The 22,827-nt window shown below is 37.2% G+C and overlaps 1 protein-coding gene across 2 annotated transcripts in view; it reads right to left on the reverse strand.

Annotated features, from left to right (window-relative positions):
- The window catches only part of GRM8 (glutamate metabotropic receptor 8), a 747,950-nt gene that overhangs the window by 405,911 nt on the left and 319,212 nt on the right, over nt 1-22,827 (reverse strand). For both annotated transcript variants that reach the window (XM_039243493.1, XM_039243502.1), the window contains exons 3-5: nt 8,076-8,211; nt 7,456-7,610; nt 6,263-6,400 (exon numbers count right to left, since the gene is read on the reverse strand). In XM_039243493.1, coding sequence (XP_039099424.1) covers nt 6,263-6,400; nt 7,456-7,610; nt 8,076-8,211 — 429 coding nt within the window. The remainder of the gene's footprint in view (nt 1-6,262; nt 6,401-7,455; nt 7,611-8,075; nt 8,212-22,827) is intronic.

Below are 22,827 nucleotides of genomic sequence, written 5' to 3' on the forward strand. Positions count from 1 at the left end.
TCAATATGGAAGCTCAGAAGTGGTATAAATAAGTCATTCTGGGATTTCTGCTATTTTACTCACTAAGAACAGGAGCATATGGGCTAACAGCCACCTCATGGTACTAATTTAAAAACATTGCCCTCCAAAGAGTTTTACTCTAAGTAAGGGGCATATAAGGATGGCAGAACATATTTTGACACAGGGAAAGCTATCTTAGTTTCCCTTCACTCTAGGTCACCAAATCAAATTGTCTAAATCCATCCCTCTTCTTTTTTTTTTTTTTTTAATTTTTTTTAATGTTTTATTTATTTCTAGGAGAGAGAGAGAGACAGCGTGAGCAGGGGAGGGTCAGAGAGAGAGGGAGTCACAGACTGAAGCAGGCTCCAGGCTCTGAGCTGGCAGTCAGCACAGAGCCCGACGCGGGGCTCGAACCCACGAACCGCGAGATCATGACCTAAGCGAAAGTCAGCCGCTTAACCTAAGCCACCCAGGTGCCCCCATCCCTCTTCTTAATTACCCAATTCATTCACATGGTCTCCATGAGTCCAGGGTGAATGGGTAAAAGTTTCCACCTTCCATAGCCTCCCAAAGAAAATACAAGACTGTGGAGAGGGAGTTACACCTGAAAGGCTACCTAGTTAGTTACTCTGGCCCTAGAAAATAAATTGGGAGGAAAAAAAAAGGAAAAGAAATTGACAGGCCTTTCTGGGAGCTAATTATTGAGCCTGCTATTTGGTTCACTGACAGAATTGCTTGTTTGAGGGAAGAAACATATTTATGCATTGCTTTTTCCATTACCACTATTTCTATCATCATAAATAAGAATCAATAGGCCATTTCAAGTAACATATGCTCACCATCATTTAGCATCGGAGTGTCAGCCATATGCAGGCTAAACAGCAGTGCCCCAGCCTCCTGGCTAAGGATTAAAACCCAACAGACAAGGAAAGCACTTCAAAGGCCGGAAGACAGTGTGTGCGTCTATGAAAGCAATTTGAGGGCAAAAATGGTCCTTTCTTTGTCTCTGTATCTGTAGCACAGTGTCTGGCAGAAGGCAGGTCATCCAAATTAAATAAACAAGTGGATGAATGGGTGAATGAGGCAAAAGAAGGTTTTAAGATGCTATATGGAGCCAACTTGATTTGTTGGCTTGGTCATGGATGTTGTTTTGTTAAGGGAAGAGAGAGCTATTCACAGTTCACAGTGAAGAAATGAAGGCCAGGACACAGTGTGAGCCAAGAGGGAGACTGCCTTTGGGAAGCAGCTAGCCTGTACATACTCCGGCCCCTGCAATATTCGCTGTCAGACTTCACTATGAAGATGAGAAATCAGAATGACAGCCATAAAAAAAAAAAATCAAGTGAGACCTTAAAAGAAAAACTCCCTACTGCCAGTGAAATTCTTGCTGGACCAAAATACAGCAGATTGAGGAGTAATCAGAGAAAAGACAAGAAGAAGAAAAAGTGAGATGGTGAAGGGGAAAGTAGAAGAGTTTAGGCAGAGGTCAGAATGGGGAAATGGGGAAGTGAAACGCAGTGTAAGGAGGGAGAGATGATGAAGACCCACATTTTTCAGGGGGCATCTGGGTTGTGTGGAGTGGAGAGGAATTAAGGCTGAGAGTAGAATAAGAGGGAGGGGGAAAAGGAGAGAGAGGTCAGATAAATGTCTATAAAATAACACCCATCAGCACTGATAGCAAGTACAAAAGAATCCTTTTTTTCTTCTTGAGACAGACAAAGGGAATTTTAAGTAGGATTAAGTAGTAGTAGCTTTCAGAACTCAGCAGCTCTCAGAAGCAATAATAACCACATAAATAGCTAAGTGGATGGTAGGAATTGCTTCACTTTGGAATTTGGCCAGCATATCAAACTTAACAGTAATATCACATCCTTTTGAAAGCTTTCCTGAGATTCTAGGGGGAAAAATCATCTCAGAAAACTGTTTGCACCAAGTTAATTTTAGGAAGAGGATGCTCCTCACTGCTTGAAGACATTCTGTCTCCAGAAAATTGATAAGACAGAAGGCCTACCCTGCTGGGAAGCACTTTCTTATCCATGTAAATACATTGCCAGTATTGCCCCCAATGGAAGTGAATAATTATGTTCACGGATTATCATTGCCTAATGTAAAATTTTACTCAGAACATAACCCACAAATGATACCCTAATTTCAGCATAAAGTCCCTAATAGAGATCTTCACACACTTCTCTGACTTTTTGACTCACTGTGGATAGTTAAACATGAACTCTGTAAAGGCCAATTTTTGAAACATGGACATCTGTATACATTCATTTCTGAATTTGGTGGGATTGGACAAATTGGAAATGTAAATAATTTTCAAACCCTGGACACCTCTACTCCATGAATATCCATAAATTTTCCTTCTTAATTTGACCACTAATGTGTTAGATCTTTCCTCCCCCAAAATAGAAATGAAAACTGTGTTGATGGTAATTTGGGGCACAAATATCTTCTCTCAACATCTGGAAATATTCATGTGTTACCACTTTAAGAAAATTAACTTAGAACATTGCATCATTTATTTCTTTTCCATTCAGAGACAAGTTATTTCAGTATCATTCACAATGGAATTTGCATGAAAATCTATTTACTGATCCTGTTTCCTAAGGGTGCACTTGCCCTAGCACTTGGAGTAAACACAATTTTCAAGGACCTGGACATAGTTCTTACTGCATAGACTTTTACAATTTTAGCAACACCCAAATAAATCAAGGAATCTGAAACAGACATGCAATCATGTGTGGACTGTACCACAACCTCGGTCAGTATTATGCCTGAAATAAGTATCAGGCATACACCATCTACAGATGCTAAAAGACATACACATACATCAACTTTGTTTTTTATTTATTTTTTTAATGTTTACTTATTTTTGAGAGAAAAAGAGAGACTGAACGAGAGGGAAATAACAGGGGAGAGGCAGAGAGAGAGGGAGACACAGAATCCGAAACAGGCTCCAGGCTCTGAGCACAGGGCCCGATGTGGGGCTCAACTCACAGACTGTAAGATCATGACCTGAGCCAAAGTTGGATGTTTAACTGGCTGAGCCACCCAGGTGCGTCTCAACATTTTTTTAAAATAAGAGTTTAAAGAAACTTGATTTTCTGAAAACAAGTCTATTAAAAGTTATGATTACTTTATAACTAATTTCCTAGTTATTAGGCATAAATACATAAAACGGAGTTCATCCACTTCATTACTTCATTAAGTGGTAGACTTTCATTAGTAGGATCTAAATGACAATAGTATGCGAATGTTTGCACATAATCTACAGTAACATTCAAAAGTCAGAATTAAGCATAGTGTAATATATACCTGAAGGAAAACACAGAAGGTACTCCATAAACTTCCCTTTCAAATCCTTCTGTAAACTAGACCTTCTTCATTTCCCATTATTCCTTAATATGCACTCTTTCCAGTAGGCTGGACCTCTTCCCTGTCCCTCACACACATCTCCATGTCCTGTGCTACTACTCTGTGCCTTTGTCCAGCTGGCCCATCTTCTCCCTCATCTTGGATGCTCTTTCTTAAATCTTTCTTTTCAAACTCTCACCTCTTCCATGAAGTTTTGAATTTTCCAACCTGAACTTACAGTCATACATTTTCTGAAGTTCCATAATATCTATGTCCAAATTTAGCTTTTAATTATGGGATTTTTCCTCCTCTGCTCATATCCGATTTTACGTGTACCTTTTTTCCCCCCAACTAGATCACATTATTTAAAGGTAACACCTCCCTCTTAATGCCTCTCCCTAAAGATTCTGTCAAGATCCTATCCCACAGCTAATTTCTCTTTCTCTAGTTACTCCTTCTGATTGCTATTTTTATCTGACAACATGCTCAAAATGTGCCCTATCCTAAATGAAACTTCTGTAACCCTGCTTCTTTCTCAAGGGTTTCACCATACCTCTCTCTTTCTTTGCCAAACTTTTTAGAAAATCATTCTTTCCTCCCCTTTCTCTATTCCAGCTCTAACTCAGCACCTCATGATCTGAACCTACCCCACTCCTGGATCCCTCAGCTATACCTCTCGGCAGCACTGAAACTGCATGCACCCCATCTTTCTTCCTGCACACTGGGATGGCATGTCCTTCACACACCCGTCAAGCTCTGCTGCCCTTTCTGGTTCCTTCCCTAGAATCTTCAGATGTCATCCCTCAGCTCTGCTCCAAAAAGTTCCAGCAATTGCACCTCTGCCCTTGTCTTTAACTTCCAAGTCTCCATCTGCCACTCACTAACCTGAATTATTAGTGCTGAATTCTCTGTGGGGTCCCAGACCTTATGCTGCCACCTGCTGGGCAATTCCATGGGGCTATCTCAAAAACAAATTCAAGTTTGCCCCCTCCAGACCTACCTTTCGTTCTGTCTTCTCTGTGAACTAATTACATCACCCTTTTCCTAGTCCTAGCTGGTAGAGATTTTACATTCAGAGTCTCCATCGCTTACCCCCACCCCAGTGTGAGTCACTCACTATATACTTACTGTAAATACTACTTTCCAGGACTTCTTTCCTCTGTGTTCTGCCCTGATTTGCACATCCTTGTTTAGGCTGTGACTATCACCAGGACTACTGGACAGGCCCTGACTGACCTTTCTCCTTTCTTCTGATCTGCAATCCTCTCACACTCCTGTCAGAGAAATCTGCTTGAGACAGGTATCAGCAATGCCCTAGACAAAAATCCTTGAGTAATTCTATTCTATAGGTAGAATAAAACCCAAACTCCTCAGCTCTCGAGTTTCTGGAAGGAACTTGAAGAACTTGCATGACATGACCCTAGCTTATCTCTTTAGCCTCACTGGCCATCACTCTCCTCTCACTACCCTCCCTCACCCACCCCAACCACCCTGAATTTTTTTCCCCCTATGACTTAAACAAAAGAGCCTTGCCCTAGATCCTGGAATGGCTTGCCATCATATCTTCATGGCCGACAACACCTTGCCATTCATGTATCATCTCAAATGTCACCTTCTTAGGGAAGCATTCTCTGACTGCACAGCCTAATGGCCACCCTTCCTGCCGACACCACACCGTCAGCCCTTCACATCTACCCCCTGTATTTCCCATAAGCACATCTCAGCATCTGGAAGTATCTCTTCAATTATACGTTTACTTCTTTAGTGTCTGTTTCCTCACACTGGAATGTAAGCCCCATGACCACAGATCCTATCTCTGTTCCAGATCCTGGAAGGGGACCTGGCACACAGGAAACCTGAAGTCAGACACTCCACAGCGTGCTGCCTACTTTTCACATCCGCAGCCTCATTCTGTTTATATGTCTGTTCTACCACTTTCAGACTATGCCTTTTATTGAGCAGCTATTTCCAAAGGAACTGATCAGAGTGAAAGGAGGATATATCAAAACATGGGAACAAGGAATAGGTGAGGGAGGGGTATATAGTTATAAAATTTTCATTCAAGCTTTGCAGTATTTAATGCAGAAGATTTATGCATCTTTGTTAAAATTATCCCTAATCTTTATGGGTTTTGATCCTGCTATTAACAGTATTCTTTAAATTTCATTTCCACATGTTAGTTTCTATAAAAGAAACTATAAATAGATAGATGCTATAGATATAGATATATTAAAAGGTTTTGTGTATTGACCTTGTGTCTGTGGTTTTGCTAAATTGACTGCTTACTTCTAAGTTATTTTTAAAATTCCATAGGTGGTTCTATGTACATAATCATGTTATCTAAAAATTTTTAAAAATGTTTCATTTTTACCTTCAAAACATGCACATTTAATATCACTATTATTTTTAAGCACAAGATATAGATGGTAAAGCATAAAAAATTCATGGCTGCAAGAGCTATGCAAGGTATGGGGGACAATTATATTATAAGGGACATGGATTGAAATAGTGCAAAAAAATATGTCTAATAGCAATGTATTATGATCATTCATCTTCACTACATGTTAAGTTCCTGGAGACCAGTATCATTTCTTGATTTTTTTGTCTATATCACACCAAGCCTATTAAAGTGTTTTGCCCATAGTAGAAACTCAATAATGTTTTTAAATAGAATTCACATACACCAGTGTTGGACACATTACATGTGGTCAAGAAATACTTGTTGACTGTAAGACTCAATGAGTACACATAAGTTTGTTAAATGATCAGTGTATGCTCAATGCTGCTGAGAAACTAATAAAAAAATGAAGCAATAGAAAATACTCTGATCATTATCCATACAGAAAAACTTCATTTTTCAGTGATGATAAAACAAATGCACTAAGGAAAACATTTCAGTGGTTACCTGTGCATTTCTTTATATGACTGTTCCTTTTTCCATGTGATCCTAACTTGCATCCAAAATTCTCCTCCCAAAATTCTGCAAACCATACATTCCTTCGATTATTGGCAAGAGTTCGGCTTCTAAAGTAGCGATCAAACCCTATTTTAGAGAGAAAAGGTATGACTTTAATATTCTTTCAAAATCAAAACCAAATACTGTCAGTTTTTGAATGGGTATTACAACAGATATTTGAATGAACATGTTGTGATCATTGCTTGGAAAAAAAAAAAACCAACCCAAAGCATATTAACAAATGGAGAACCAATAGCCCAGAAACAAGTCTTCCCTTATGCTAAAAGCCAAGGGTTATCAACAGATAATATCATCACCCTCACTCTTCACCATTTAGGCACCTGGCTCTATAGACGAATAACAGGAGGGCCTGTTGTCAAGGTCATCCTCACAACCTCTCCTCTCCTCTACATCACAGTGACCAGTGACATTATGCTATATATTCAGAACCAACTCAACATTTCTCATTCTTCTCTCTCTCTCCTAGCAGGAATCAGTGTTCCAGGTTTCTATGCGTCTGCCTGTCTCAACATGTATCTATCCTCTATGTTCCATTTTCAGCTAATCCAATAAACTAATTAGCTCTGATGTAGTCTTATGCAGTCATGGGTAATGGGCTAAGGTGTTAGCCTGCTCAGGTGACACCGCATCAAAGAGAGACCACCTGGAACTAATGTTCTACTCCAAAAGATAATAAGGAAGGTAGGAATTTCAGTCACTGCTAAGACCATTAGAAATGATATCTGGGAGACAAACGTCCCTTCAGGGAAGCTCAACATCTTTTCTGTTGCATTTACTTATCTACAGGGTCAGTCCAGTCTCACATCTCCATTTTATATAAAGTAAACACTCTCCCCATGGCAATGCTGTAACCATCATCTATGCCATGGAAATACGCAAGCTGAGAGGGCAACATCGTGGAAAGGGCTAACATCACAGAAATAGCTAAGGCCAACTGTAACTCCCTTTTTTAAAGAGAAAATATAATGGGTATTCTTTTCTAATGAAAAATATATATTGGGTTAAATAGTTACCCAGAATCATCAACAATGGGTACATTTCATCATATGCTGATATTCTGGTTTTGCTTTGGAGTTTTGATTCAATTGGAATGAAACAAATTTTCTATGGCTTCTCCTTACCATCAATTGATGCCCTTTTGGGCAAAATCGTCACAGCTCCTTCTGCAATCTCCTCCTGCTGATAAACAGGTGCTATTTTGGATCCCCAACTATCTGAGCCAATCCAGAGAAAATGACCACTTTGGTTTAATTTTTTTGCTGCTTCCAATATCCTCCTACAGGAATAAAAAGAAATAAAGCATACCATATTTCTCAAGAAACACTCCACTTATGAATGTTACAAGGCCAGTTATATCGAATTATATACATTTAGTAGGTCAGTGTTAAACAATTAGTCAATCACTAACTGCTTGAGTCTTATCATTTCTAAAGGAAAAACATTGGCACCTGCTAGTCAGCCTTATCCTTACCCTCATTCACATTATTCTGTCTATCATCCTTACTTGTCTCATTTCTTTCAGTCCCCACGTTTTACTCTATACCCATTTCAGACTGAGGAACTAGAAGGCTGTTGTGTCTCTGTGCAGCAGAAGGCAATCTGTAATTGCATGAAAATGTTGCAATTCCTGTGAAATCTCACAAGATTTTACATTGAACATGAAATATGTTAAAAAAAAAAAAGGATGTGATCTGATCTAAAGCAAATCTGATCCTACATCAAGAAGAAAATTAATCAGCACCTGATGTCATCTTCATTGGCAAACATAATCACTGCCCGAGCATTAGGTGTTTCTAGCAGGCGTTTGATAATTTTTTCAAATTCTCCAGGTCTTGGTTCACGTGGGATTTTCTGTGACTGAGCAATGCAAACACCACCTATTTAAAAAAGAGAGAGAGAGAGAGTGACTCAGAAATGGCACTTATTTAATTAACCAACTTAATGAGGTTAGCTATTTTATAAAAACGTGTGATTCAATGCAATATATTCTTTTTCAAAACATGTCATTCTCATCTATTAAAGCAATCATGTTTGTTGCATTACAATATATATATCAAATAAATGACATCAATTATTTAATCATACATCAGCATTGTTGCTTTATTTTCTAAGCTTAAAGATTACTTTTGTGGATGTCTATAATAAAAGTGTGCAAAGTGGGCAAGATGTGTAATGAGAGTCAAGGAGTGCAAAGCAGAATGGCTATTTTGATTCATTTGACTTAAGTTGAAAAACAAGTGCTTGAATTAATAAAAAGTATGAGTATATCTTATAGGTGAGACCACCTATTAGGTAAAAGGATCCTTCTGCTACTATCTATCAGTAGACCTGCTTTAAAGTTAATTTCATTTTACAGCTCATAGTATTACAGCAAAAGTTTTATGTATCAGAAAAAATGGTATGTTATGAAACAAGCAGTCTTCAAGACTATTTGAGACACAGGCAAGTTCCAAAGATTAAAACGTTCAGTTGACATTGTGTTCTCCACCAAGAAAATCAAAATGATAGCAATCCCATCCCACTATCACAGAAGGAAGGGAGGGAGGGAGGGAGGGAGGGAGGAGAGGGAAAGAGAGAGAAAGAGATAGAGGGAAAGAAAGCAAGAAAAGAAAGCAAGAAAGCAAGAAAGAAAAAAGAGTTCTTCCTTTGGCCTCTCCTTCTAAGGCAATGAGAAACCAGAGAAAAGTTTGGAAAAGACCTCTGCTACCTCTCTGGGTTCCTCAATTATATTGGAGTAGAAAGAGAACATATTCTAATATTAGAAGAAAAAGAAATATTAGCAATATGTTTCAGTTGCATTATGGCTTAAATAGGATTTTTTTGAGTCTGATGAGAAAGCACCATTTATAACATTGCTTCAGTAGGTAATGACATTTTTACTTCCAAACAATTGCCAATACATTCAGTAACCCAAACATTACTGTGTTCCATTTTATGGTTATGTATTCAGCTGGACACTAGGTAATCACAGTCTAATCCAGGAGTTACCATCTGGAGATAGTCATTCCAATAAATTGTCAAAGAATATGATGTAAATTTTATAATTAAGAGGATATACCTACACAATGGGAACATGGAGGAAGAAGTAATTCAAGTGCTTAAGAGAGCTGGATTTTAAAGAGCAAATATACATCCATCCAGGGACAAAGATGGGACACTTCTGGTAAAGGCAAAAGCATGAAAGAACCTTGCTTGATCATGGCCAACAGTCAAGACTGGCTGGGGCTGAGGTTAGAAAGAATGGCCAGGCCCGGCTTGTGAGTGACTTTGTTAGATATGCCAAATAATTTGGACTTTATCTTGAAAACAATGGGAGCCCGCTGAATATTCAGAAGGAAAATTAGATGATGAGTTTTATGCCTTGGGAAGAAACCTTAGGTATCCAAACAAAGAAGAAATGTCTGGTAGCCAGTATGTTGTGATCAGACTTACCATGTAGTAGCAATAATGTATGATAACAAGTGTTAGAGTACTGAGTTATATTTCTGATCAGTCAGAGCATGGTCTAAGTTATCCCTACACTAGCAATGTTCTTACTAAACTCTTAAGGAGTAGGAACTGCCCATAATCCATAAACAGAGCCTATAGATAGCTAGCCTACTAACATAGCAATAGTAGTTGTGATGACTGATTCCTTGTTTCATTAAATATTTATTGCATGTCCCTACTGCACAGGGGCTGTGGATGCAATGGTGAATATAATAGACACAGTTTCTTCCTTCAGAGTGTAGAAACACTGTGGGTAAAAAGGCTTAATGCAAACAACAACAATAACAAAAGTAAGTCTATAATTATAAATTATGGTGAGTTCTATAAGAAAGACCAAGGGCATTTAACTTACATTGAGGAGTATTCAGGAAAAGTCTCCATAAAGTGTTATTGAAGTCAGACAGAAGAGAGAATGGGTGAGAATAGCATGTGAAAAGGCAGGAAAAAGCCATCAGAGCTAATGAATGAATGAGAGAGAGAGAGAGAGAGAGAGAGAGAGAGAGAAATGTGAGACAAAGATGAGAAGTAGACAGGGGCCACATTATGCACAGCTTGTGCAGGTCCTGTGGAAGATTATGAATAATTAAAGTGCTTAACTACCTCACTTAATATTTCTATTTCTTCACCTTTTAGGTAGCCCATAGAAATATGTCTCATTTGTGAACACTGCCTTTCATGGAGGAAAAATAGATGACGGTAACGTAACTCACACAGAGGACAAACCAGAGTGGAAAGAACAAGAGGTATTGAGCTCCATTAGGAAGTTATTGGAACAAGCCACAGAGAATGAGGCCTAAGACAATGCTACTGGTGCTGAGGAGGAGTAGATGGAGATGTTAGAATTTGTTAGAATCAATGAAGCTTCTTACTATTTTTCCAGCTTTACTGAGGTAGGATTTACAAAGAAAAATTGTATATATTTAGGTTGTACTGATTTTATCTAAGCAGTGAGATAGTGGGAAACCACTAGGCACAACACTAAGGTTTTGGCCTTTGTGACCAGTTTGTGTGATGCCACCATTAAACAAGAAGGCAATACAGGAAAGTTAGAAGGTACATAGAGGAGAAAAGAATGATTTTGATTCAGGACAGATTGTCTTTGAAGTACCCATGGAACATCAAATTGAAGATGTTGGTCTGGAACTAAAGAGAGATGGAAAATGTAATTGCAGTTTCGTCAGGTGCTGATGCAGTAGGTAGTTGAAGTGTCAGGAGTGAGCAGATCACTCAGAGGGAATATTTAAATCAACAACAGGAAAAGGTGAATGATGGAGCTCTGAAAAACCATTAGATTTGGAGGGGGGCTAGCAAACATGAATGTAAAGGAGTGATCACATATTTGGAGGAGAAAACTTTTAGGATGAAGTCTAGTGGTAAGTCGAAGACTGCATAATGATTTTAAAAATAAATAAATAAACCAAAAACTGTGATGAGTGGAAGGATTAGATAGCTGTAGAAATGTGAGAGCAAAACTGTAACACTCTAGGGAACAATAGTCGTTTTAAAATATGACTATCCTTTTAATTAAATGGCTGTGATTACTTAAGCATCCCATTAAAGACATGTCATCCTAAGTATCATTTGAGATTTCTACTGACTCCATAGCCAGAAGAAATGAAGGCTGAAAAAAAATTTTATTATGACTATTTCAGATGAGACAGGCAGTCCAGACATAGTTTAGTCTGAATTCATTGATTTATTCATTCACTAAGGATCTACTAACTCTTTTGTTTGTAAGCAGTTGAGTAGTTAGGTTGGATTTTTACATAGTCTAAATCCATTTCTTATTTTTTATGTCTCCACCTCGTATTTGTCAGCCTGGCCAATTTGTGTTCTCCTGGAAAGAGGGACTACACAATTAAATTATTCCAGCTGAACAAATACTTATAAGGAACCTGTTCCACAAGGCATTTTGCTGTTTGATGCCTTATGGATATTTTATTAAACTGTGGACTGTATTACTTCCCAACTGATTGCAGTTAGAAGATTGGGATTCTTTTCTTAGCTCTGAAACTCATTCACACTTTCTATCTTCACATCGGTCAAAAAGCCCGACAGTTAATCCATTCAGAAGCACTCATGGTCTACTATGTTTCATGAGCTACAGACATTCAAAGATTATTTGTCTTCAGCATCTTGTAATATAATTGAATGATGAGATGTACACATATGAAAACCAGATAAGAATGTAAAATTATCTAATGATGAAAGATAATTGCATAGGATATATCAAAAGGCAGTAGTAAATATCGTCACCCCTCAAAACAGGCCTATGCCTTTGTAAGAAGTTATTATATACTGTTAGAGTTTGGTTAAAATACCAGTGAAATTTAGTCAAACATTTAGGCTTAATCAAAGATATGTTTTCCTACAGTATCTGTACTTACAATACGTACAATACCTTTCCTACATTTTCTAATGTTTTAATTTTTAAAGAGATTCTCTGTCTTGACTTAAATTCCCAGGATGAACAGGAGGAAGAGGAGTTGACCTCCACCAAAGAATATGTCTATTGCATCTATTTTTCCATATCTCACCCTGACAGAGTTCTGATTGTATGCAATTCAAGGGACACCAACTTTCCTGTTCTGTAGGTGTGCCCAGGTCTGCATGAAATAATTTCTAAAACCTAGCACTTTCCTAAAGCATAGGAAAATAATGCTTCATGAAGGAATTTATAATTAGCTGTTTTCTGGAACAGCTGATTTCCTTGCCTGTGTAAATTTTTTTTCTTTTGATTATTTAATAATAATTGAAAGATCATTTGTAGAACTGAACACTTTACATACGCTTAACAACATACACAACCATTCTTGCTCAGTCTCATTCACTGATACCTCACTAGTCCTAATGGCAGCACTCTAAGGCTAGTATTACCACCATATTTCTGATAAGGACAATGAGAAACAGGGGTGTCAACAGATAGAAAGGGGCGGGACCCCAGGTTCAGATCCAGGTCTGTCTGACTCCAAGTCTAGATTTTTCCCATCATCTTGCTTATCCACGATTGACTGTACATGTTGCTTAATGGTTTAGTAGATACAAATGACTGATGAATAAAATAAAGCAAATTTAAAGATTCATTAAAAACTTCAGCAATTATCCTTATAAATCAATATACACAAATACAGTACCTCTATTGAGTATTAGGAACTTAAGATACTTAGAATCTATGCAGACTTCTTAGTTTTTTTTTTTTTTTAATGTTTTATTTATTTCTAGGAGAGAGAGAGAGAGACAGCATGAGCAGGGAAGGGTCAGAGAGAGGGAGTGACAGACTCTGAAACAGGCTCCAGGCTCTGAGCTGGCAGTCAGGACAGAGCCCGACATGGGGCTCGAACCCACGAACCGCGAGATCATGACCCAAGCGAAAGTCGGACGCTTAACCGACTAAGCCACCCAGGCGCCCCATATGCAGACTTCTTAGAATGGACTTAACCTTCAGTGTATAAACAGTACACCCTCAAAACTTTCTAATTATCCCTGCAAATGCATGTCTTCAGAAAGACTTTGCTGAAGTTCTTCACATTCCACTTCTCCTTTGCATTGCAGTAATTGTATTCCTTTATTTTGGGGTGTTTTTTTTTTTTCTCATCTTAGACTATAAACTCCATGACTACTGAAGCTTGTCTTTCACATTTACCACCATACTCCTTATCACCTATCACTATGTTTGGTACATAGAGACTTCAACAAATACTTGTTGAATGAATAGATGAAAGACTTGTAATAGGCACTGTTGGTATAGAAAAAGAGAAATGAGATAGTTCTGTCTCAAACATCTCTCAGCCAAGTCAAGAAACAAAGGGATGAATGTAAATATATGTTTAAAAATAAGTGACAGAATAAATTTTAAAATGTGGACCATGATAATTCAGAGCAAGCTGCCACTGAAACGGGTCTGTTTCCCAAAACAGTTTTTTATTCAGGGTGCCAAGAATTAAAATACCATGTTAACCCTTAGTTTATTCATCTGTAGGGTGACACAATAATTTGCTCTCCTTAATTCAAGGGAAAGTTTGTAAATAATTCCATTTCATAAGTTTTATCTCTTTATTTCATGGGTGAGTAACTTGATGCCTCAGGTCTGAGAGATAAAAGGTACACTCGTGAGTTGATTGGCAGTGTAGAAAGATACTGGAGTGAGGAAGAAAACAGACTTAGCATCAGAAGACCTGAGAGTTCACTCTGTGTGACCTGAGACAAAGCTCTCATCTCTCAGTTCCCTCATTTCTATAATAAGGTTCATAAAATCCATCTCCCAGAGATATCAAGAGAATAAAATTTAAAAGGGTAATATGACAGAGGTCTATATAAATGTGGTACATTATTATTGTTGTTAATAATCCTCCTCATCATGACCAGATAAGCATCATCACTGAACCTGACAGTGGAGACAGTTGATATTCAGACTTAAAATATGAGATTGTCAGTCAATCATATTCTTAAATCCTTTACCACTCTTTGTATAATATTATCAGAGACCCTAAATTCTGAGAAGTGATACTTGTCCATTTGTCTATGCAAATAAATTAGATGACTACATTTCACCCTTTCACCTATTATTGGTCAACACAATGTGATTGGAGTAATTTCGACACAGGAGAATCAGAAAAGTTACTCACATTTTCCTTTTCAAACCTCCAGATCTACCCTACAGATCTAAGCCCCTTTTCAAAGTAGTCCAGAAGTATTTTGAAGATCTGGGTTCAAAATTAGAATTTAACTCTTTAAAAGAATAATACAGTAGTAAAAACTATGTAACTATTAATGGTACCAAGTATTAAGAGCCAAAGTTTGCTATGAAAACAACCACATTTACGGTTTCATTTAACATGCACTGGGTGTTATATGGAAGCCAACTTGACAATAAACTATTTAAAGTAAATAAATAAATGATAAAAAATAAACTGAAAAAAAAACTGAAAAGAAAAAAAAATTTGCCTGTAGAGTATTAAGAGGCTGGAATCTAAAGTGTCTGAGACAGTGTTGTTACAGGTTGGGTTCTCCAGGAAGCAGACCCTTGAAATGCATGTTTACCTTTGGCTTCTACTCCATGGAGGGCCCAAGAAGGAAGCTGCACTGAGCAGAGAAGTCCAGCTGGCTATGGCCCAGTTTCAAGCTCCCAATATCATAGGGAGTTCTGAGGTTAGAATGGCTCCCAGAGTTGTTTTAAATTAGATCAGGAAGGCCAAGGCATTATATTTCCACATCAATCAGTCACTGAATGTGAGCCCCATCTTGAAGTGATGGAGGTAGGGGTGGGATTAGAAAATTGGGTAAGGCAGCTCTCTACAGCCAGGCAATCCTTCAAGGGTCAGTACAGCACTCCCAATGGCAAGGTCAGCAGGCCCTTTGCTAAATGAGGATTTGAAGGGGTGCTTACCATTTATGCAAATTAAAATGTATAGAGAAATGAAGATAGTGCATCTCTAAAATGATAGTATAAGTCAAATAATTATTAAAATTTTATTGTTTAATTTCAAAACTCCTCTTCAAAGAGAATTTATTGCACAAAGAAAGGCAATCTATATGAATAGCACAAAACTGGAATTATAGGCCAACTCAGATAACAGAACTAGGATCATAAAACTCCCTGGTATTTCAATAGAAAAGTTTTGTTAAAGCAATCTGAAAGGATAAAGTATCATATTTTCATTTGTTGTTTATTTTTAAGAAGAAAATCTCTATTAGTAATGTGGAAGGAGAAAAATAAAACTAGAAACAATGTCACAGCACTAAGTTCCAACTGTGATGAAAATCGAGGAGGATTAAATTATTAGGAATGAAATTACTTACAAAGCTGTGTGTAGAATATCAAATGTGATTTCTTTTAAACAAGATGATTATTATCAGTGTTGGTTGGTTCACAATTTCCACTAAGTTAAGTTCTAAGTAAATTAGGTCAAGTCTCTGGTTGTATAACCTGTTAGATCTGCATTAAAGACTTCAGTTTGGTGCATAAACAAATCAACAAAACTACCGTTTTATCAACTGTCAGAGAGAATAACTAGACTCTTGGTAAAAAATTGGTCAAAAATTTTGATTGACCGTAAAAATTACCTATAATTGACCATTTAGGGCAAAACAAAAATGTGACATAGTAAATCATTACCCACAATTATTTCTTATGAATATGCCTCTAGATAATGGCAATGAACAAAACCAAGTAACCAATTTTTGTTTTTTCCTTTAAGATAATAAAGACACATAAATTCATCAAAGTTTCCAGATTCCAGTTTCAATTCCTGAGAGGACAGGAGTCTCCCCTCACCCCCTACCAATCCATTCTCCTGAAACCAACTGGATATCCTACAATTCAACCCATCTCTGGCACTATCTACCCAGAGGCAGCATCAGATCCAATAGGTTTAGATCCAGTCCTACAAGACTGCTCCCCCTGCCCCTCGCTTTAGGCCCCAGTCACAATCCAGATTGTTACATCTACTTCATACCAACTGGCTATAAATCAGAAGTTCCTAGGACCTCTCCTTGGGTTCAGTTAGTTTGCTTGAGCAACTTATAGAACTCAGAGAAACATTTCACTTACTAGATCACCAGTTTTATAAAATATAGCCAGAAGGAAGAAATGCATAGGGCAAGATATGGAAAAAGAGCATGGAGCTTCTGTGCCCTTGCTGAGTGCACCACTTTCCCCCAATCTCTAGATGTTCGCCAACCCAGACGCTCTCCAAATCCTGTCTTTTTGGGTTTTTATGGGAGCTCCATTACATAGGCCCGATTGGTTAAATCATTTGCCTTTGGTGATTGAATTCCATCTCCAGCCCTTCTCTCCTTCCTGGAGGTTGGGGGATGTAACTAAAAGTTCCAACCCGCTAATCACATTGTTAGTTCTCCCAGCAACCAGCCCCAGTCCTCGTGTTACGTAAGGGCTTTCCCAGAGTTACCTCGTTGACACAATGAAAGACACTTTTATTCCTTTCATCACTTAGAAGATTCCCATTACTTTTAGGAGTTCTGTCCCCAAAATAGGAGAAAAACCAAGTATATACTTATTATAAATCACAGTATCATATGTTTCCACCCTAATTACCCTTGGTATCATTTCTTTCCATCTTTCTGGAGATATAAGTAAAACAGCAACTTGGTCTAATGCAATTGGTCCTTTAGTGATAGTTGACTAAAATTTGTTCTGAGGTTCAAATAAGTGTAATCACGCCTTTTGTAACAATATTTTCACCTCCATATGTGGTGCACAACTGGGACTTAGCAGAAAAGTGCACAGTATGATCCAAGTGTGTACATTTGTCAGCTTAAAGTGCACTTTGGGAAAGAGAAGATTTATCTCACATATCACAGTAAAGAAAAAGTGTTATCTTTAACAACATGGATTAAAAAAGCAAAACTGTACTTAAATCTGTGCTCATTATCTATATCTCTTTCTCCTTCTCTTTCTCTCTGTAAAACATTTTATCCTTTTTCCTGTATCAAATGCCATATAGTCTCTTAAAAGGACTCTGAAAAGCAATGAAATAAGGGAATGAAACTCCTGGTACAAAAAAGGCATAAGCCAAATGCTACTTCCTATATAGCCCAGGAAGGATAACAACAGGGACAAGCCATTTTGAAAAAGACTGGCACAGATAGCCATCTCCTGCCCACCCCCAGCCTGTCTTTGGTATCTCAGAGAGATGCTGGTGCTCTGGAGACAGATTAGGCCAAGAAAGTCTCACAGGGTCAGTGATCACACATACTTGGCTTTCTAACTCAGCCACAACTCATCACAGATCCAAATATTTGCTCAAAGGAACACAGTGGCACAGTGGTTACGAGTCTCTTCTCTGGGGCTAGACTTTCTGGCTCTAAATCCTGGCACTTCTCTTACTGACTAGTGATGCTGGGTAAGTTATGTGACATTTCTGTGCCACTGTTCCTCATCTGAACATTGAGGGGATGCTATTATCTTCCAAATGCATTACTATGAGTAAATAAGGAATTAAATAAGCACTCAACAGATTAATTTTTGTCACAGAAAACACATTAGTTTTATATTTTTTAAATCAAAATTGACAAACCCTAAACAGAAATAGTAACTCATTTTCATCAAGCAATATTCATCTATAACTTTCTTCCAAAACACCTCAAACTTCATTCCCCAAATGTATACAGAATAATAACTCTTATCTGAGAGTCTAGTTAATGGGATATGAACTGTAGAAAGTCCTACAGTCAGAAAGAAAATTCCATGCCCATCACAAGCTAGACCTAAACTTCTTATGTGTTGCCTCCTCCTACTCTTGAAAGCTGTAAATATTTAAGGAGATATGGGTACAGTATGTGGGAAAGATTCAGAAAAAGAAAGAAAGAGGGAAAAAAGAAAGAACCAGGATGAAGAGGCAGTTAGAAGAGAAATGACATGGGGTGGTGGGGGGAGGGGGGAGAGGTGGCGGAAGGGGAGAGAAAACAGGAGAAGAACCAGGGAGACCAGAGACCACACTGTCCAGACTGGAAGGATCTCGGAGGTAGGCAAAACAAACAAACAAAGTTTTTCTGTAGGATCAAAACAGCAAATGTAGGGTTAGAAACAATTGAAGGAAGACTTAACTAGTTTTAAAGGTTTTACTAATGTGTTGTGCACATTTGTATTTCTTTGAATTATTTTCTGAGTACTATTTTTGGAGTATTTGGGGATTTTTATTTTATCTGTTTTTTGTTTTTGCCTTTTAAAGTAGATGACCAGATACTAGGGCCAACAATATGACAAGAAGGTTTCAAAAGATAAAACTAACTCCCTGTAAATGCTCAAAGGTCCAATATGAACAGACTCTCTGAGAGAAGAGAATTTCATATTTTCCAGCCCATTGCCTGGAAAAACATTTAGTCCAAAATTATAGGAATCAAAGTGAGCACTGTTTAAATTTCTCACCCATTCTGGACTAGGGGGAAAAATTACTATTGGACTGTGAATTAAGCCCATTACAGTTAAATTAGAAATTAGTCATTCAGTTATAGATTAGAAATTCATTACAAAATTACAGCTATTAAATTTAATTACTGAAGGGGAGGGAGAACATTGGAGGTATCCACTCTTCTTCAATTATTCAATAAATATTTGTTGAACACTTGTTACTTGTCAGATACTTTTTAGACACAGAGTACACAGCAGTGAACAAGACAGAGAAGGCCCCTGACTTCACAGAGCTTACATTTCAGTATATCTCTAGGGTCTAGTAAAGTCTGGTATCTGTGGGCATTCATTGGATGCATGATAAATAAGTGAGTGAACAAGAAGCTATTTCATAATGTAATGAAGTGATCTTATAGATAATAATCATATCTATTTATTAAAAAGACCATCATTTGGAAAAAGGCAAAACATCTCTGCATCTATATGTGTATGTAGCATAAAGTCATCCGCCAATAGTACACTCTCAAAAGTATCTCAAGAGCAGCTATCAGAACTTGCAAACCATGAGCATTCTTCTCTCAAATACCCAAGTAGTATCCTATTCTACTCATCAGCATACTTGAATTCTATTATGTATGGGCTTTTTTTAAGTTTATTTATTTATTTTGAGAGACAGAGACAGCACGAGTAGGGGAGGGGCAGACAGAGAGGGAGAGAGAGAAAGAATCCTAAGCAGGGTCCATGCTGCCAGTGCAGAGCCCAGTGGGGGGCTTGAACTCATGACCTGAGCCAAAATCCAAGAGTCAGATGCTTAACTGACTGAGCCACCCAGGTACCCCTGTATTGGGTTTTAATCAGTGGTCTTTACTCAAAACAGCATTTTCAACAAATATTCAAAGGGGGATGACATTCTCTATTTAAGGAAGAAGGAGCTGATACCTAAATTGTCATTATTATTTTAGCTAAATAACTACTTAGAGAAAGATTTTTATCACAACCAATGTAGTGACTAAACTAAGAAATGGACTTCTGAGAACAAAAACAAGCACCAAAAGCCTTTAAAAACTCACTCTTTAAGCAACTGCAAGAACTTATAGTGTTTGCCTAGGTAATAAATATTATTTCCAAAGCAGGATTTGATCTATGTGTCTGAGATATTAAAAGGTTAAAAATACAGTTATACATTTAACTTCCTGGATTCAAATCGGACTACAAACAGAGAAGAAGGAATACACATGTTTTTGATAGCAAGCCATTTTACATTTTAATTATTCAAAGGACTCTCTTTTAAAAAGTTTAATAGCATAACTGAGGTGTAGTTGACATACAGAAGAACTGTATATGTTTAATGCACACAATTTGATGATTCTAGACATATATATACAACCATGATACTATCACCAAACTCAGGATAATAATACTTATCCATTAGATCCAAATGTTTCCTTTTGTTCCCCCCACACCTTTTTGTAGTTAGAACACTTAATTAACATGAGACCTACCCTCTCAACAAAGTTTTAAGTGCACAATACTGTGCTGTTAACTATAGGCACTATATCGTATAGCAGATCTCTAGAATGTATTCATCTTTATAACTGAAGCTTTATACCCATTGAACAGTTCCCTATTTCTTCTCACACCCAGCCCCTGGCAATCACCATTCCATTCTCTGTTTCTACAAGTTTGACTATTTTAGACACTTCATTGAAGCAGAATCATATAGGATTTGTCCTTCTGAGACTGGCTTATTTCATTTAACATGATATTCTCCAGGTTAGTCCATGATGTCACAAATAGTAGGAATTCCTTCTGTTTTAAGACTGAATAATATTCCATTGTACATATATTATACATTTTCTCTATTCACTTATCTGTCAGTAGGTATGTGGGTTGTTTCCATCTTAGCTATTGTGAATAAAGCTGCAATAAACATGGGACAGACATCTCTCTGAGATCCTAATTTCAATTCTTTTGGATAAGTACCCAGAAATGACATTGCTCAATTATATGGTAGTTCTAGTTTTAATATTTTTGAGAAAGCTACACATGGTTCTCAATAATAGCTGTACCACTTTACATTCCCACTAACAATGTACAAATTCCCAATTTCTCCACATCCTTGCCAACATTTGCTATATACTTTGTTGTTTGGTTTTTTGTTTTGTTCTGTGATAATTGCCATGCTAACAGGTGTGAATTAATATTTCATTGTAGTAGTGATTTGCATTTTTCTGATGATCATTGATGTTGAGCATCTTTTCATATACACAGTAGCCATTTGTATGTTTTCTTGGGAGGAATATCAATTCAAGTTATTTGACCTTAAATTGAGTTATTTGGGGTGTTTTTTTTTTGCTATTGAGTTGTAAAAGCTTAAAGCACTTTTGTTAAATTTTGGACTAGATTTTTCTAAAACAGAGGACAATTAGTAACTTGAGATGCAAGATTCTGCCATACACAAATAAAATCAATTATTACCTTTTATATCAATAAATAAATTTCATTTATTTTTAAGTTTATTTATTTTGAGACAGAGAGAGTGTGCACATGCCCATGTATGCAAGTAGGAGAGGGGCAGAGAGAGAGACAGAATCCCAAGCAGGTTCCACGCTGTCCACACAGAGCTCTAGGTGGGGCTCAAACTCAGGAACCATGAGATCATGACCTGAACCAAAATCAGGAGTCAGATGCTTAACTGACTGAGCTACCCAGGTGCCCCTCAAATCCATTTTTTATAGAAAATAATAATAATGACTCACTGAACACTAGTTCACCATGTTTTAATATTTCATTTCATCCTAATAATATCCCAGTGTTTTGAATAAGGTAAATATTGGAAACTTCTTTTCATATTGAAGAACTGTCCCTAAGATCACACAGCTAGGAAGCTCAAGTGAAGACCTCATGAACCGAATCCTAATAGCTAAGTATACTTATTGCACTTTGTGATCGTCTCTCAATAATTGTCTTCTTGTTCATTAAATCTCAATATGTATAATTAAACGACAGCATCAGTAGGTAAGGTAGTATAATCAAAATGAAGACTCCAAAGTTTGATACTATCAGGACTGAGTAATTTAGAATTTGGTCTGGTTTAGGTCAGGCAGAAATTTCATTTATTAATATCCTCTCAAAAATGTGTCCTTCAGGCATCTATTCCCCACAAACCCAGGCATGTCTGCTGTCACTCACAGAGTATTAACTGAGCCCTTACTACATACTGAGTGATCTGTTGGAATCTGGAGTTACAAAAATGAATAAGACATGGTCTCTTGTCTTAACATACTTACAGTAAATACCACAACAGATAAACAAAAATTACAATTTGATTTGAGACATAAATATATATATTATATATATATGTATGTATATTTGAGACATACATATTATATGTATGTATGTATGTGTACATATATATGTTTGTGTTTCTGTGTGTATGTATGTGTGTGTGTGTATATTATGTATATATACACACACACACATACATACAGGGTAACCTTGGGACACAGGACCAAGAGAATCAAATCTAGTAACTCTGAATAAGATTCACTGGCTCCTTCCAGTGACCATGGGAATGTGTGGTCAGAGATGTATAAAACATTGTTGTATAGAACATTGATACACACCAGGATCAACAAGTCAGAAAACATTTCAGAAGTGAGCTTATGATTGATTTAGCTCACCTGAAACCAGTAAAATCTATTCTATGGAATATTACCTTCAGCAGAAAAGTTTGGTATTTCCCATGAAAATGTGATTGTCATTAATAATTTAAATATGATGTAATAAACACCCTACATAAACTCACAAAAGGGAATTTAATTTCACTTTTCTACAATAAGAAATAGACAACTCACCTTGGGGTGGAAAGAACACAGCAGAAAATAAATAAATAACAATTAAAATGGCCCCTTGAAGGGGAAATAGCAAAACATCAGTCCTAAGAAAAGTCAAAAGGGTTTCAGCTGGGTTCAATAAATTTTAATCCCAACTAATCAAACTGCTATATACATGGCATTATTTATTTCAATGTTAAAACATGTCAGAACTTGTGAGAATAGTTTTCTAAAAATTTTCTCTATTATTGCAAACTATGAAAATGAACAAGCCAGAGCAAAGTTATATCATTTAGGGA

This window comes from Hyaena hyaena, unplaced genomic scaffold, assembly GCF_003009895.1.
Source record: "Hyaena hyaena isolate Hyena2069 unplaced genomic scaffold, ASM300989v1 scaffold_8, whole genome shotgun sequence".
Taxonomy (NCBI): Eukaryota; Metazoa; Chordata; class Mammalia; order Carnivora; family Hyaenidae; genus Hyaena; species Hyaena hyaena.